Genomic DNA, 17,164 nt, shown 5'->3' with positions numbered 1-17,164 from the left:
TCGATGTATGTGGTTAGATTCGGAGAGTGGACCAGGTGGATTGAAGGCCCGGTGCGGGCGGACCAATCACACTGCAGACTCGAGGTATATGGCTAAACTCGGAGGGTGGACCAGGTGGACTGTTGGCCGGTGCGGCGGACCAGTCACACAGTTGACCCGAAGTGCATGGTTGTTCTGTGATCGGATATGTTATGGCATGTTATGCGTGTATGGTATATGTGGTTGGTATTTTGGGGATATCTCACTAAGCTTTCGGGCTTACAGTTGTGGTTTTATGTTTTTCAGGTTCTTTAGGAGACCGTGGCAAGGCGAAGGCGTGATCGTACCGCTCCTCGTGTTTATGTTGTGATGAGATTCTGGGAATACTTAAAATAAATTGTATTGAAAACCTTTTTGTAATAACTTTAATGGAATCGGGTTGTTTTCAAAAATTTTAAATTGGTTGAAATTTTTGGTCGTTACAAAAACCCCATAAAAATGCATACCACATGAACTATTTTTACAATTTTGTCTAAATAATATTAAAAATACTTAAGCCTCATAATAGACTAGCTAAATAGCTAATTCTCTTAAAAGTGGTGCGGGTTTATAACGAGTACTCTTTAAAACGTAGATATTGTAACATGCTAGTGAAAGAAATGGAAAGAAAGATAGAGATAAAAGAGCAACTTATAGATCAATTTCAATAAAAATCAATGTCAACGGAGGTCATTGCCTCACTGGTCCGAGATGCAGTGTGGCATACGGTGGAGAAAGCCCTCCAACAAAGGACTAGCAGAGATCGATGTCGAAGTTTCAGGCTACTCAATGGCTGAGAGGAGCAGGGTCGGCCCAATACATGGGCGAATTAGGCTTAGGCCCAGGGCATCAAACTTTTAAGGGCATCAAAATGGTCTAGCTATATATACTATATATTATAATGGCCCAAAAACTTAGCCTATATTTTGTTCTGTGATGTGATCTCAACGTGAGAAAGCAAGAGACGTGCCAAACAAATGAATAATCATCGTCTCATCAATCATTCGCATAGATAAACCAAACGTCGCCTCTCGCTTGGTGCCTATTGCCCAGAAACCTGTTGGCTTTGTCAATGGGATTAATGCGGCATTGCCTACCTAGAAACGTCGCCAACAAATAAAAAAGTAAGATTTGATTTCTCTATTTTTCACTTCCAGTCCATAAATCGATAACATATATATCTCTCAAATCTCGTTATCTCAATTTCTTTTTTTATTAGTTGACACTTAGTCACGATATATCAACGATTCCTCTGATCTAGTCCGGTTTCAAGGTCCGATTTTCTCTAATCTTTTCTTGTGAATTTCTGATTTAGTTATTCGTTGATTTTGGTGTGATTTGTTTCTTGTTGATTGTTTCAGAAATCAAGTTTGGGTGTGTTCATTCGAAAATTATGTTTATTTAATTTAGGTTTTCAAAAAACTAATTAATTTCTTATTTAACTCGTTTTCATAAGTTATTTTGAAAAATAGAATGAGAGTATGAGACTCGTCGATTTCACTTGAAAATAGTTGAGATTCAAAATAATAAGTAGAATCGACACCTTTATCTTGAGTTTTTCTGTACTCTCCTAATTTCAAAAAATATTGATATTCCAACTATTAAATGATTTCATTCGATTTGGTTTCTGTTTCAGAAATCAGATTAGTTTTTTATTTATTTGATTTCTACTCTATTTGATTACAGGAAAAAAGAGTGGAATCCTCAAAAACTTATTGGATTTTTATTTATTATCATTTTTTCACTGTTGCACTAATCAGATGTGGGTTTTGTTGGTTCTGAAAGCATATTTGGATGAGTTCATTCGAAATATGTGTTTAATTTGCCTTGTTTTATAAATCGAATTTATTTCTTACTTCTTGGATTTTATATTTGATTCAGGTGTTTTTGTTTCTGTAAGCAATTTAAGGTGAGTTCTACCGTTTTCTCCAAGTTTGAGCTGTTTCAGAAATCAGACTTTAAGAAATCAGATTTGTATATTTTGAAATCTGTTTGTATATGCTGTTTCAAATATGTTTTCTCCAAATCTGATTTGTATATGACTTTTCAGAAATCAGATTTTAGGATTCCGGTGAGTTTAATTTCTAATATGTTTGTGTTTAATATTTGTTGTCTAAACAAATTTTCTAAACCTTTGTGTTTTTTGAGGTGATGTGAAACAGAAACAATATTTCTAGCTGCTGTCAAAAGATCACTTCTAATCAGATTTTCGACTTCTAGAGGCAGCAAAATATTAATTATTGTAAAATAAGAGATGTTTTTGCTTCAAAAAATGCACAAAGACATCGTTTTAGATTATTTTTGTGTATTATTTGGTTGATTATAAAATTTGCTGCATTTTTTATTTTGTAAATTTTTTATATATAAGGACATAAAATTCTTATCTAGCCCAGGGTAGTAAAAAACAATGGACCGGCCCTAGAGTGGAGAGACAAGGACCGATAGAGGCGGACACAAGAGAGATGGCGGTGAGCACTCTGGCGGCGGCGATATATTCTAGTTGGAAGTTCGGCGGTGGTTATGTTTCCGGTGAGAAATCATTTTTTTTCGGCAGCGGTGAGTTTTAGTCTAGGGTTGTGTATCTTCTCAAATCTCAAGGTATGTGTTACTAGATTGGATGGTTTTTTTTTATAGAATTCTCGTTTCCTAATTTATCAAAATCCTAAATTTACTCATAATTCCTTTTGATGTTTTTAGTATTTAGTGGAATCTGTTAATTATTTATTTACCTTCCAAGTTTGTTAGGCTTGCTATTTCTATAAGATTATCAAATATAAATATCAAATAAGATTGTGTTTCTAGTTTACAATTAGTTATTTATGCATATATAGAATAATAGAAATGCATATATCATGAACATGGGGCCAAATGGTTAGTTAACACTCAACCTCCATGGATTGTGTTTCTATTTTACAATAAGATTGTGTTTCTATTTTACTTCTAAAATACTCCTTAATTCCATCTATGTCCACAACGAGACTTGAACACTCAACCTCAAGGAGGAAGGACAACACTGGATACCGTTGAGATAGAAGCCTTTTAGTAATTTAGTTTACAAGAATAAAGGTAGCAAAATTACAATTATTTCCACAATACTTTACAAATCATTAGGGCCAACAGCCGGTAGAATCAAGAAGACAAAAAGACATTATTATAAACAAATGCAGCATAATTTTATTACCTTTCCACTCTTGACAATGAACAACTTTAACCTCATTGGTCTAAGGTAGTTCCCAACAAAATAAACGTCCTCATTTAGCAGTTGAGACTCGATAGATTGTCCACCTGGTTCAACCTCGCACGTAGGGGGTAATCACATGCACCATTTGTCCGCTTTGCAATGCTTTCATCGACTCTTATATTGAACGACTCATTTGATGCCTTCCTAGGGATAAACTCTACTTATGGTGTGAAAACAGGTCTCAATATATTTTTGAAGAGATTTCAAGGGTGCTATTATTGACCATATGGACGTACAGGCACGGTATGATTTTCAATAGCAAAGTGAAGATATTGTCTACTCTAACTTATGAGGCCTAGACTTTGAGCATTTTATGGCTTAAAAGTAAAGCTAAATGGTGTAGGGATTTGATATGGAACTCATGGGCCAACACCTTCTATATTGTACAATGTAATTCCTGCTTCTTGAAGTTCAATTTATATAAAGTCTAGCCGTTAAAACAGCCCCAATAAGATCTCATTTTATTGGCAAAGAAGTGGGAAATTACATATTCGGTTTTTTATTAATAGAATGAAGGAATCAGTAACATCAACTCTTTTGTATTAATGATAAAGACTAAAATGGTAATCAAAATGCGTCAAAAACCCAAATGTTGTAAAAAAAATTCTCATAGTTGAGTTGTTTCGCAAGCAGCCTCCCCCATGTCTAATAAATGAAGTGTTTCCACACACTCCCAAAAGTCTATTAAACTAGAAGCAGCATTGAATCCAAGTATTCCTGATCGCACCCCTGTCTTGGGATTATAAATTTGGAACCCTTCCCCATAAGTAGTGAGCAACAAATTACACTCGTTGGTCGTTTGTGGTTGTGGTTGGAATTGAAAAGCTCCATCAACTGGAAGTTTACCTGTTCCCAATTTAAAAACCACAGACCAAGAAGCATCTCTCCATACCAGAATCCAACTATCATCAATACTCATGCGATAACAAATCAAAGCTAGAGAATCTTGGATGGTTGTTAGTCTTGTCGTCAACCAGTCCGGAGCCAATCCAGGAAATGGAATCATACCAAAAACATGAGTGCTCAAATCGAATGTCAGTATACAAGAAAAGTCTAAGTCAAAATGATTTACCTCCCAATGCAATACTCCTTTAAATAAAAACGCCTCACGTCGCACATAAGTAAACTCAGGTTTAGGGGAAGCAATCTCACACCAAGTGCCTGTCTTCACCGCATAAACAAATGAAGTGTCTTTTTCATATGATATCCAAACAATTTTGTAATCGTCACTGATTGGGTCAAATCCAAACCCAATACCTCCCAAAGCGAGTTCAGAACTCCGAGGACATTCAGCCACTCTTACTTTGCGTCTGATTGAAGGGTTCCATAGAGTCAAACCATTTTTAGTCTTCAAACAGAAAGTTCCATTACATGAACCAACAGTTCTGAACATATTGCTACAAGGAAACGGAATTCTTGTTGTTATACCAATATATCCGCGTTTGGGACACAAACACAATGGCAATTCGTCTTCTCCATGTAATGTATAAACGACTTCTGTTATTTTATTATTGTCAATATTTTCATGCGTGAAGCGGATTTTTTGTGGGGATCGGAATGTGTGCAAGCGTATGAACTGGGGACTAGAAATACAAGTATATAACGATTTAGAGAGTGATCTAAATCGGAGGAGGGATTTCGGTGGTAGTCTTGTAAATATTTCAACAATCAACTCTTCGCATAGATAATCTGTCATCTGCATTTTTCCAACAATATAAAAGTCAGTTGTAATAGGGTGCAATTAAAATTCTTCTCTGTTTGAATAAGTTTAGAATTCTTGTCAATATATATATATATATATATATATATATATATATATATATATATATATATATATATATATATTCATGTTTTTGTAAATGGATACACCTGATGTTCATCAACTAAGATTGACGGTGTTACTAATGAGCTAGAATAACTCCAACACAAGTAATTAATATATTTACAATAAAAAAATTAATAATAATAGAGTTATGTTACATGATCTAGGTCCAATTGTTATGCATCTATGTTAACAAACTTACTCAAAACTGAGAGAAAATGGAAAAAGTAATTGGTTGTGAAGGAAAGCCACAGGGCAATTATATGCATATTTATTTATGTATAAATATATTGGATTTAATTTGATTTGTCGTATTTGCAACTGAGATACAATTCGATTTAATTTTGTTCGTCATATTTGCAATCGATAAATTTATTAAAATGCAATGAACCGATTGCTAATGTCCTATGTATACAAAACAGATTCAAATTACCAAAGTTTGATCGTCGTTATGATTAACTACATTATCTAATAAACTTTCAAAAGAAATATCTTCCATACGTGATTATAATGTCGGTAAATCTGAATATCTTTACAGCCATCAATACATAAACTTGAAAGCAAAAAAAAAAAAAAAAAAAGATCTTAATGGGGAATTAACAAAACCACTCACCAGAGAAGAGGAAGAAGAGGAACACCGGATCACGACGAAGAAGGAAAAAGATTTAGCAAGAAAAGATAGGTTTTATGTTGGGATGTAAGACCAATTCCTCAAGGGCCCTATAACTCGTATCTATTTCATATTTCCTTCGTATATATTTTTGGTTTTATGTTGGGATATAAGACCAATTCCTCAAGGGCCCTATAACTTGTATCTATTTCATATTTACTTCGTATATATTTTTGTTGCGTTTGTTATTTAAAATTAGTTATATAACAGATGTTTTTGCTTTAAATGCAAATGATATATATATATATATATATATATATATATATATATATATATATATATATATATATATATATATATATACACACACACACACACTAGCAGGACACCCACGCACAGCGGCGGACGACCATTAGTTTTCTTTCATTCATTTTTTTTTTCGAAAACATGTCATATTCGGAAAATATAAACACGTAATAAAATGAAGCAAATGTGGAGATTTTAAGGCTGAACGGTATTTTTTTTTTTTGACATATTTGGATTGTAGACATATATGTTGGGGTTGGTGAGTTGGTTGAAATATTTTAGCTTTTACTATTGAGATTAATTTATTTATGTTAAGATGTTATCTTTATTTTATAAGAAAAATGTTTTTATGGTATAAACGGAAAACAAATTAGAACGACTAAATAAATTGTTAAGAACCCCACTTATTTATATAACTTAATAAAAAATTGTTAGGTCGCATAAATACATAACTAAAGCCTAAATTTTATTGTTATGTAACTTCTTTTTCATCTTGAACGAAATGGTGGCTATTTTTATTTTCGCATATTGAGCTTCCTTTATTATAAAGATGTAAAATTGTCGTTAATTTTAAAAATTACAAAAATGTCTTTGATTTTGTTAACTATATAAAAACATCATATTGTCTAAAAATAAAGGAATAATTCAAGTATTTTAAATGTTATGTCAAGTATTGTGTTGCGTCTATTGGGCTCGTTAGCTAGTCCATGTTTATCTCCGGTATGGGCCTGTCCATCCGTGAGTTTTATAGGGTTTAATATAAATAGATGCTTGCATGCATCCTAGAATGAAATGATTAGAAACGATTAGAGAAGTATTGTTCAGCATATTAATCGTTCTTATTTTGTAACCCTAGAAGTCCTCTACAGCGGAAGTTCTTAGTCGAGCTCTGTTGAGGATTGAGTAATCTAATCATTCGACTCCTTGTGATCCATACTTGTGTTTTATTTCCTTGTTTTTTACGTTCTTTACTTACCTGTTACGAAGATCTAATCGATCAAAGAGTTTTTATAACTTATCAATTGGTATCAGAGCAGGAGGCTGTGTAATCAATACACATCTTTTCTGTGAAAGAGTTTGCGATTAGGGTTATTCTGCATTAACTGATATTTATTGAGCCGTCATTCCATAATTGACGTAACTCAGCATTTATTTGTTTTGCCCTAATATTACGTATTACAAGTCTGATCTTTCAAACAGGTTAAACGATCAAGCATGGACGAGTCACAATCTAATCCTATCAACATCTCAAACAGCATTGGATCAACGACAAAGATTCCTATTCTCTACACCCAGGATTATGAAGTCTGGGCGCATCATTTTGAAGATTATGTCATCGGATCTGAAGATAATGGATATCTTATTTGGGAAGCAATCGTGTCTGGACCATTCACTCACTTAGGAACATCAAAGATCATCAAAACTCAGAAAGAATATAATGATCTGTTAAAAGATGTAAAAGACGTTGCTCAAGACGAAAAGGAGAAGTTTCAGTGCAATATCAAAGCATTGAGACTAATCCGATTCGCTTTTCAATCTGATACATTCAGGTTAGTGAGTTCCTGCAGTACCGCTAAAAAAATCTGGGATAGGTTGCGAGAGCTTTATTCCACAGATGAAGATTTGGAGCATTCCATTCAGACGTTGCTGTTGTCTGAATTTGGTGAATTTAAGCAGAATTCTGATGAAACTGTTACTCAGACGTTCGATCGCTTCAATCATCTTCTTATTAATATGATCAAACATGATATAGAAAGGAAGCTAATTGAACAGAAGGTCACCTTTTTTTGAATGGCCTAAGATCCGAGTGGAGGGCTGTCGTGTCCACTGTTAAAGCCCATGAGCAGTTCAAGTCTTATTCACTGGCCAAGCTGGTGGGAATCTTGAAATCTCAAGAAAAGATTGTCTTGCAAGAGAAAAATGTGGTCTCAAGTTTGGGGTCCTTGGCCCTGCTGTCTAAAAGCAAAAGTATGGTAGAAGATGAAGATCTCAACTTAGAAGATTATGATCTTACTTCTGAAGATTATGCAATGATGGTATCTAATCCAAAGAGGTTCATCAAGAAAAGGTTCCCTACCAATAAGAACCAAAATTGGCAGGGAAGCTATAGTTCTGAAAAGGTTAAGGAGGAGTCGAAGACAGAGGAACCAAAGAAAGAGGCGAAAGTTGAAGGAGATTCTGGTGTGAACTGCTACTACTGTGGAGGAAAGAACCATTATGCCAAAGACTGTGTTCTGAAGAAAATGACAGAGAAGGATGAGGAGAAAGATGAAGAAGCTGTGTTGATGAAAAAGCTGGATGAGATCAAGAGGAAGAAAGCTGCTACTAACCCTTCTATGAATGCTCTTATTCTACAGGGTTCGGCAGCGGATGACGAGTTCGGTGGCGTGCAAGTATGGTCTACCGACTCTGAGGATGATGAAGTGAGAAGGCCTTCACATGGAAAGGCGTATGTGGCAAGAGGTGACGAAAGTAGTGGGAAATGTTTGATGGTGACTGATGTATCTCACGTGAGGGGATACAATACTGATGGCGGAAAAGAGGAAACCAAGGAGCGAAAGGACTTATGCTTCACAGCAAAACCTCTCAGTGTGCAGATCAATGAGCTTGATGAATTGATCAAGAAGGTACAATCTCTTTTTGTTTCATTCAAAGTCCCACAGAAATCATATGAAAAAGAATTAAATAGCTTAAATTCAAGAATCTCAAATTTGGATAGTTGTTTAACTCAAACAAGATTCACCAATTCTAACCTAACTGACCAAATAAGCAGGGTGTCATCCAAGAGTGAGGAACGGAGGATGTGGATAGAGCTGAAGGAGTCGGAGCTGATTAAATCTAAAGACGGAAACATTTATTTACAAAGAGACAATTTAAAACTTTTGAAACAGAGAAATGTTTTTTGTTTAATTGCTAAACGTCTTTATGCTAACATCACTCAACTTCATCTGAGTTGTGAAATAAGGCAGAAAATTCATCGCATGATTTTGCCCTTCCTTGAGTTTAAGGAGGATGAAATCGATGCTGAAGCATATAATTGCGAAAGTGTAGTTTCGTCTGATGATGTGAATCTGACTTATATGTATGGACTGGACAAAATTGAATCTTTCATAAAGTCCAAGGACCATAAGGACATGCTGAAAAACCTTTTAGATGAAAACGATAAGCTGAAACTAAGGACCGAAACCATACAAAAATTTGACTCGTTGAATGCCAATTTAAGTTCAGAAAACAAAATTGATCTTGAAAACGCATCTGAACTTAATGAGGATGATGATATCAGCGTAATTTCTATAGAGGATGAAGTTGACTGTTCTGAGTTTGTCAAGAGCGAACCCGAAAACCACAAAAATCTTATTTCTGAAAATTCAGTGGAGTTTGCACGTTTATCCCAAAATAAGTCCCCGATTCTTGAAGAAAAGGCTGTAGTGTACCAAAAGGTGAGAACAACACCAAATCAGGTGTATAAGGTCACAGGAGTAACCGAACATCAGACAGCCGAACTCACCGCCATAGTGAACGAAGATAATGCAGATGGCTGTGATGAGTTTTTCTGGTCTGCTCCTATAAATAATGCTGACGAAACTGTCGGTCTGTCAGAGCGGACGTCATGGAAAACCAAAGGCAGATATGTGCCATAGCCACTAAACAAGCCTGACAACTTCGATGTGCCAAGCACTGGTGGTACAAAAGAAGTTCCTGTAGAAGAAGTCACTTCTACAAGCGAAACATCATCTGTTAAAAGTGAACCGGCTGATAGGAAGCAGAAGCAAAAGGCCAACATCCACCGACAGCCGAAACAAGTGAAGGATCAAAAGCAGCAAAGGAATCTGAGATACAAAAAGAATCCCTCAGAACGAAGACAATTTTGGCAATCTCAAAACGTCCATTTCTCTTATCATGACAAAAATTCAAAGTCAAAGAAAAGTGTTGTCAGGCCGCAAGAGAGTAACAACAACCGAAAGGACAAGTTCGATTCGGAAAGGAATAACAGCCGAAGGGACAGGTTCGATTTAGAGAGCACCAGCTACCGAAAGCATAGGTTTGGTCCCAAAAGCAAAAGCTACCAAAGTTCAAGGTTTGGTCCCACTAGTGACAAAAAACAAAAGGGTCACTTAGAACCTCAAGTCAATAAAACTTCTCAGTCCAAATTCTCTCGTTCTAATTCCTCTCAACCTCATTCTAAACCCAATTCTGTTCAAACTCAAAATCCAAAATCTTCAACAGATTTGAAAGGAAAATCGAAGGTTTCCTCATTCAAGAATGATCAACAGCAGTCCAAGGCCTAAACGCCAAAACCTGAATCCAAACCGAATGTAACAAATCCTAACAAAATTAAAGTATTCACCATTAAGAAGAAAGATGAAACAACTTTAATAAAAAGAACATATCTTGTTGACATTTCTCTTACTATTCCTGTTCCTGTGAAAGGCTCACGTGGACCCAAGAAACTTTGGGTTCCTAAATCTGCTTAATTTTTGCAGGTTATTAGTGACGAGCAGTTCGACGAAGAATGGTATATTGACAGTGGCTGCTCACGTCACATGACAGGGAGGAAAGAAGAGCTAAGGGAGTTTCGATCTCTTCAAAATGATGGAAATTTTAAGTTCGGGAACAACTCATATGGAACGATAAAAGGTTATGGGATGATAACAAATGGTGACTTCACAATTAGAAAGGTTGCGTACGTTGAAGGGCTACATCATAACCTCATCAGTGTATCTCAGCTTGTTGGAGGTACCGGTCTTAAAGTTTCATTTGACGATGAGGGTTCGGAAATAATAGAGAAGAAAACAAAAAGGGTAATTCTCAAATCAGAGCGTAAAGGCGAAATGTTTCCTCTCAATCTCAAACCTATCAAAGGAAATCCAACTATCTGTCTGTTATCCAAAGCACATTCTAATGAAAGCTGGTTGTGGCACCGAAGGCTCTCTCATCTCAACTTCAAGGATATCAACAAGCTTGTCACCGGAGGTCATGTTAGGGGTCTTCCATTGCTCAAGTTTGATCGAGAACATTTGTGTGCTACATGTGAAATGGGGAAGCAGAGTCGTCAAAGTCACCCATCCATTATAAACACTAAAGTTGTTGAACCACTTGAGTTACTTCACATTGACTTGTGTGGTCCATCATCTATCGAAAGAATTGGTGGTAGCAAGTATATTCTTGTTATCGTTGATGACTTTTCACGTTTTACATGGGTGTTGTTTCTGAAGCACAAATCTGAGGCCACTCTCAAGCTAAAGATGTTTATTAAGCAGGTTGAAGTGCAACTGAGGAAAGTTGTTCGCAACATCAGGAGCGACAATGGACTGGAGTTTAAGAATAAAGAATTTGAAGACTTTTTGGCAGAAAAAGGAACCAGTCACAACTTCTCAGCACCCTACACCCCTCAACAGAACGGAATTGTCGAAAGACGAAACCGATCTTTGTGTGAGGCGGCCCGAACCATGTTAAGTTTTGCTTCTCTACCTTTATATTTCTGGGCTGATGCTATTGCTGCAGCATGTTTTACGCAGAACAGATCCTATCTCTATAAGCGTTTCACTCTTACTCCTTATGAGATCATCAACAACAGGAAGTCGAACGTTAAATTCTTCCATGTATTCGGCTCACGATGCTTCATCTTCAACTCTAAAGAAAATCGCAACAAGTTTGATGTTAAAGCTGATGAAGGAATTTTTCTGGGATATTCATTCACTTCAAAAGCATATCGGGTTTTAAATAACCATTCGAGGAAGATTGAAGAAACGTATTATGTGACTTTCGATGACAGCTACGTCAAGAAGCTGAAGGCCTCTGCAGAAACAATTGGGGAAATTTTCTCTCAAACAGGTCAAGTCACGGCCTCAATTGCTAATTTGTTTGAGTAGTTTGTGGAATTATTCGATGAACCGGAGAAAGCTACTATATCGGAAGCCAAGGCAGCAGACAACAAAGTCGACCATCTGAAGCAAATCGTCGAAGATGCTGCCAAACGAATGAGTAAAGGAGAACAAGTTCCAAACGAACCTCATTAGCAAGGCGCTTCAGTTGAGGGGGAGAATCCATCTTCTCCAAAACAGTCGAGCTTACAAGTTGAGGGTGAGATCTCTACTTCAGTTGCACCCGAAAGCTCTACTGCACCCGAAGGTACTGTAGCACCCGAAAGCTCAACACCACCCGAAAGTCTTGTAGCACCAGAAAGTCCAGCTACACCTGAAAGCTCAGCTGTCGAGGGGGAGAATGCTGATGTATTTTATGACGATGATAGCCAATCTGAATTAGAAGAAATGGTGAATGCTGAATTGGATCCATCCTATGATCCAAATTACCCTCCTCTTGTCAAGTGGACCAGAGATCATCCCGTTTCACAGGTAGTGGGTAATGTCTCCGAAAAATTCCTGACCCGATCTCAACTAAAGGAAAAGCAAGCATCTCTATTCTCAAAAGTAGAGTTCTGCATGTTTAACTCTTTCATCTCAAAAGTTGAACCGAAGACAGTAAATACTGCTCTTGATCACTCTAACTGGGTTCAAGCTATGCAAGACGAACTCAACGAGTTCGAAAGAAATAAGGTTTGGTGCCTCATTCCAACTCCTAAAGACGCCTCAGTTGTTGGTCTCTAATGGGTCTTCAGAAATAAAATAGACAAGGAAGGCAATGTGATAAGAAACAAAGCTCGTCTAGTGGTGAAAGGATACTGCCAGGAGGAAGGAATTGATTATGAGGAAACTTTTGCTCCTGTAGCTAGGCTGAAATCTGTTCGAATATTTCTTGCCTATGCTGCACACAAGAACTTTGAGATCTACCAAATGGACGTAAAGTGCGCATTTCTGAATGGAGAACTTGAAGAAACCGTGTACGTGGAGCAACCTCCAGGCTTCGTTAATGAAAAATACCCTAATCACTGCTATATTCTTGACAAAGCGGTTTACAGTCTGAAACAAGCACCTAGGGCATGGTATGAAACGCTAACCAAGTTTTTAAAGATGTCTACATTCAAACAAGGTTCGGTTGACCCAACCTTCTTTCGTAAGAAGGAAGGTAACCACCTTATGATTGTTCAAATCTATGTCGATGATATCATCTTTGGCTCAACGAATCCTAGCTTAACGGTTGAGTTCAGAAAGCTGATGGAGACTAAATTTGAAATGAGCTCAATGGGTCCAATTAACTTTTTCCTTGGTTTAAATATTAGATAGGGACCCGAAGGCATCTTTATCAACCAGTAAGCTTATACCAAGACTCTTCTTGCTAAATTTGGCATGATGGGAGACTCAAAAGTTAAAGTTCCAATGGCATTCGGCACCAAGCTCACACCATCCTTGGATAAACCGGCAGTTGATATTACGCTATATCGCCAGATGATCGGTTCTTTAATGTACCTTACTGCTAGCAGGCCTGATATAATGTTTTCTGTCTGTTACTGTGCTAGATTTCAGGCGAATCCTCGTGAACCTCATATGCTTGCAGTGAAGAACATACTCCGATATCTGAAACGAACTACCTCTCTCGGTTTATGGTATCCATCAAACTCAGGTTTCTTCGTTCAAGCCTACTCAGATGCAGACCTTGGAGGTTGTGGACTAGACAGGAAAAGCACCACTGGAGGCTGCCAATTCCTTGACGGGAAGTTGGTTAGCTGGCAATCAAAGAAACAGACTTGTGTATCTCTGTCTACAGCTGAAGCAGAATACATCGCAGCTGCCTCCTGTACATCTCAAGTGATTTGGATCCAAAGCCAGCTCCGGGATTATGGACTCAATATGAAAAAGATCCCACTATATTGCGACTCAGAAAGTGCAATTAGGATCTGTCATAACCCAGTGCAACACTCCAAGACTAAGCACATAGCCCTGAGGTATCACTTCATTAAGGATCATGTGGAAGATGGGAACGTCGAAATTCACTTTGTTCGAACCACTGATCAACTGGCTGACATCTTCACTAAAGCTCTTCCTGAAGCTTCATTCAACAAAATTCTACAAGGGCTAGGAATGATGGAATCGGATTCAGTACCAAAGATTACTTCTCTAGATCGAAAGTTAGAAGCAAAATAGACCGAACGTTCGGGTTCGGGTCTCAAGTATGCGGAAATGAACCGAACGCTCGGGTTCGTGTCTTGTTCTGGTATACCGAAATGAACCGAACGCTCGGGTTCGGTTGTATCATCTGATCTTCGCTTATCACTCAAAGGTAGTTTCTTTGGTTGTAATTCTTTTGTATTATTTTCTCAAATTTATTTATCTTATTGTCGAAGTTCTTTTCTTTTTCAAACTTTTTTTTTTGGCAACCGAAATAGACCGAACGCTCGGGTTCGGTTCCAAAATTTTTCTCACCCGAAATAGACCGAACGCTCGGGTTCGGTTCCAAAATTTTTCTCAACCGAAATAGACCGAACGATCGGGTTCGGTTCCAACATTTTTTTTGTATTCATTTTTTTATGTTTTATTTATTTTTTTTTATCAAAAATTCCAAAAATATTTTTTATTTTTTTTCTCTTTTCGTAAATTCAAAAACTCCAAAAATAATTTTATTTTATTTTATTCTTATCTTTTTGTATGTCTATTTGTGGGAAAATCATTTCACTAGTTAAGTGTCCTTAGCATGAAAATCCTTTTGATTTTCCAAAATTCAGGTTTCATTAGTTACAAGGCATTTTAATGGGATTGGCAGTTATTAACGGGTTGTGGTCAACATTAATCCACGTGGGTAATTTTTTGCTTTAAAGATGCCGTTAACTCTAAAGGGATAAGATTATAAAAAGCTGACTCAGGCAGGAGTCCAATCGATTTGATTTCAAATGGCGCTAGAAGGCCACATGTGCGAATTGGAACCGTTTCATCTGAAAATGGCGCTTGATGGGAAGGCGTGTAAATCGGGACTGACACTCTCTCTCATGCGTAATCATCGGCAATAACAACTGTCACGCGTCAATCGCCTCTGAAAAACTCTTCATTTTTCACTCGAAGATTTCGAAAAGATTCTTCTCTCTCCTTTACCCACAGTATAAAAGGTAACGTAAACCTTTGTTTACCTCGTTACTGCACCCATATTTCCAGAGAGCAAGAAAACCCTCTCCAACACTCTACTGTTCATCATCTCTCCCATTCTCTTCACAACAATGGCAGATTCTTCATCAGTTCACGCTACTTCACACATCTTATCGATTCGTCCCCAGCAAAGTTTGATCATTGATCTTACTCCTCAAGCATACGACGCTTTCATGTTCCCCATTATCGAATGCTTGAAGTACTCGCCGATTGCTCCTGCTCTCACCATGGAGTTCCTGTCCCAGATATTTGCTACTGCTCACTACGACAAGGTCGTCGACCGGATTTTCTTCGACGTATTCAAGCACAAGGCGTCGATTTCCAAGCAGAGATTCTGCTCATTGTTAGGGTTTGAACCTGATTCGTCGAGGGTTAACCCTGAAACCATTCCAATGGGTCATCTTTTCAACATGTTCTACAACATGGGGTATACTGAGGTGTTGACCACAGTCACGAAGTTCATGAAATCGTGCCTACCCCCTCAGTGGAATGGGATGTTTACAGTGCTTTTCAAAGGGCTGTCTGAAAGGAGTGCTGGATCAGACGGGGCAAGTCGTCTGTTCCTTTCGATCATGTACGGGATCTACAACGATGTCAATATGGACTACGGGTCGGTCCTTTGGCAACAGCTCATTCAGAGCCTATCTTCCACTTCTCGACATTCAGAGATTTCATACGCCCGGTTCTGGACTCTTGTCACTAAATGGGTGATGGACAAGTACCACATCCCCATTGTTGCTGGTTCTCCAATGTCTTCGATTGGTAGCTTCCATACCACGAAGATCATTGTCTCTGACGCATCAAAATTTCCCTTCAACGGTTCAATCCCTGAATCAATGTACGGTGATGTTCCTGCTGACAGCCGGATTATCAAAGCATACAAGGAGTTCCGACGTTCTGGTCCGAGAGACCTTACTCCTAAGACGCTCAAGTCAATTCACGATGCTGACAAGCCTGCCCCAAGAGGAAAGAAGGCTGATAAGGGCAAGCAGGTTGCAAAGGGAGCGAAAGGCCCATCTCCCAAGAAGAGGAAAACCACCAAAGCCGCCCAATCCCCTCCTATGAAGAAGCGAAGAACCCAACCAAAGAGAAAGCTGATCATCGCTTCGTCCTCAAGCGAATCTGAGGAAGAGGGTTCTGATTCTGAAGGATCTCAACGTGGTAACACTCCACCACGCTCTCCTACACCAGAGATTCATATTTCCACTTCTCCAATTTCTTCTCCACCAGTTACAATTCCTATTTCCATTCCCCCCATAACTTCCACCACTCAAATACCATCCACCTCCATCCCAGTACCACCACCCATCTTTACCGAAGCAACCACCACCACTGCCGAAGTAAGAACCAACGTATCTGATACGGGGGCTCATACTGACGCACCCAAATCCACCTCAGCACCCGAACCCACACCAACAACCGAACATACCACCCAACCCGAACCTACTACTACTACAGAGCCTCAAGCTTCACCACCACCATCTTCTCCTGCTCATGCATCAGAGAGTGAAGAACCACTCCTTGGCGAGGAGGACATGACCTTCGATTCGGTCTATTATAGTCCGTTTCAAGTTCAGAGTGACGATGATGACGATGCTCCTGTCACAAAAAGACATCTCAAGGAGCTACATGATAAAATCGATTCGCTCATCGCCTCATCTTCTACATCTCAGTCCTCCATCTCTGAAGCTGCCATTCAGAAAATTGTTGATGCTTTTTCCAAAGCTTATCAAGTTTCCCTTGATTCCGCCACTGACGCCATTGACGCCTCAACCAAAGCTTGTGAGGCAGCGACCGAAAAAGTCGATAAACTATTTACTGATGCTTCTACCCTGTTACAATCTTTACAGGAAACTGCTGCAGCCACCAAAACAACGCTGGAACCAATTGTCAACCAGTTGGCTGCAACAGTTGCATCGGAGCTGAAGTCGTTCGCTTCACTTCGTCAAACTATTTCTGACGACAACTCAGCTTTCAGAACAACCATTGAGGAGTGCCTTGCCAAGCTTCAAGAAGACTTAGCTGCTGAGAACACCCTCATGGATGCTCTCGCAAGGAAGACTACCGCTCTGAAGGTCAAGAGTATTCAACTCTCCAACTCTCAACAGTAGATTGAGTTTCTTCGATCTGAA

At 38.2% G+C, this 17,164-nt stretch overlaps 1 protein-coding gene across 1 annotated transcript; it reads right to left on the bottom strand.

Annotated features, from left to right (window-relative positions):
* Nucleotides 1-3,866: 3,866 nt before the first annotated feature.
* Nucleotides 3,867-4,955, bottom strand: LOC145064648 (putative F-box protein At3g16210). The gene has a single exon (XM_079012055.1). The coding sequence runs from the start codon at nt 4,953-4,955 to the stop codon at nt 3,867-3,869; it is 1,089 nt and encodes a 362-aa protein (XP_078868181.1).
* Nucleotides 4,956-17,164: the final 12,209 nt, after the last annotated feature.

The sequence above is a fragment of the Lactuca serriola genome, chromosome 7 (assembly GCF_051521515.1).
Source record: "Lactuca serriola cultivar US96UC23 chromosome 7, Lser_US96UC23_V15, whole genome shotgun sequence".
NCBI lineage: Eukaryota > Viridiplantae > Streptophyta > Magnoliopsida > Asterales > Asteraceae > Lactuca > Lactuca serriola.
This window is presented reverse-complemented; position numbering and strand designations above follow the sequence as displayed.

Excerpts from the sequence above, each read along its gene's own strand:
- LOC145064648 (XM_079012055.1), bottom strand. The coding sequence starts at position 4,955 with ATGACAGATTATCTATGCGAAGAGTTGATTGTTGAAATATTTACAAGA.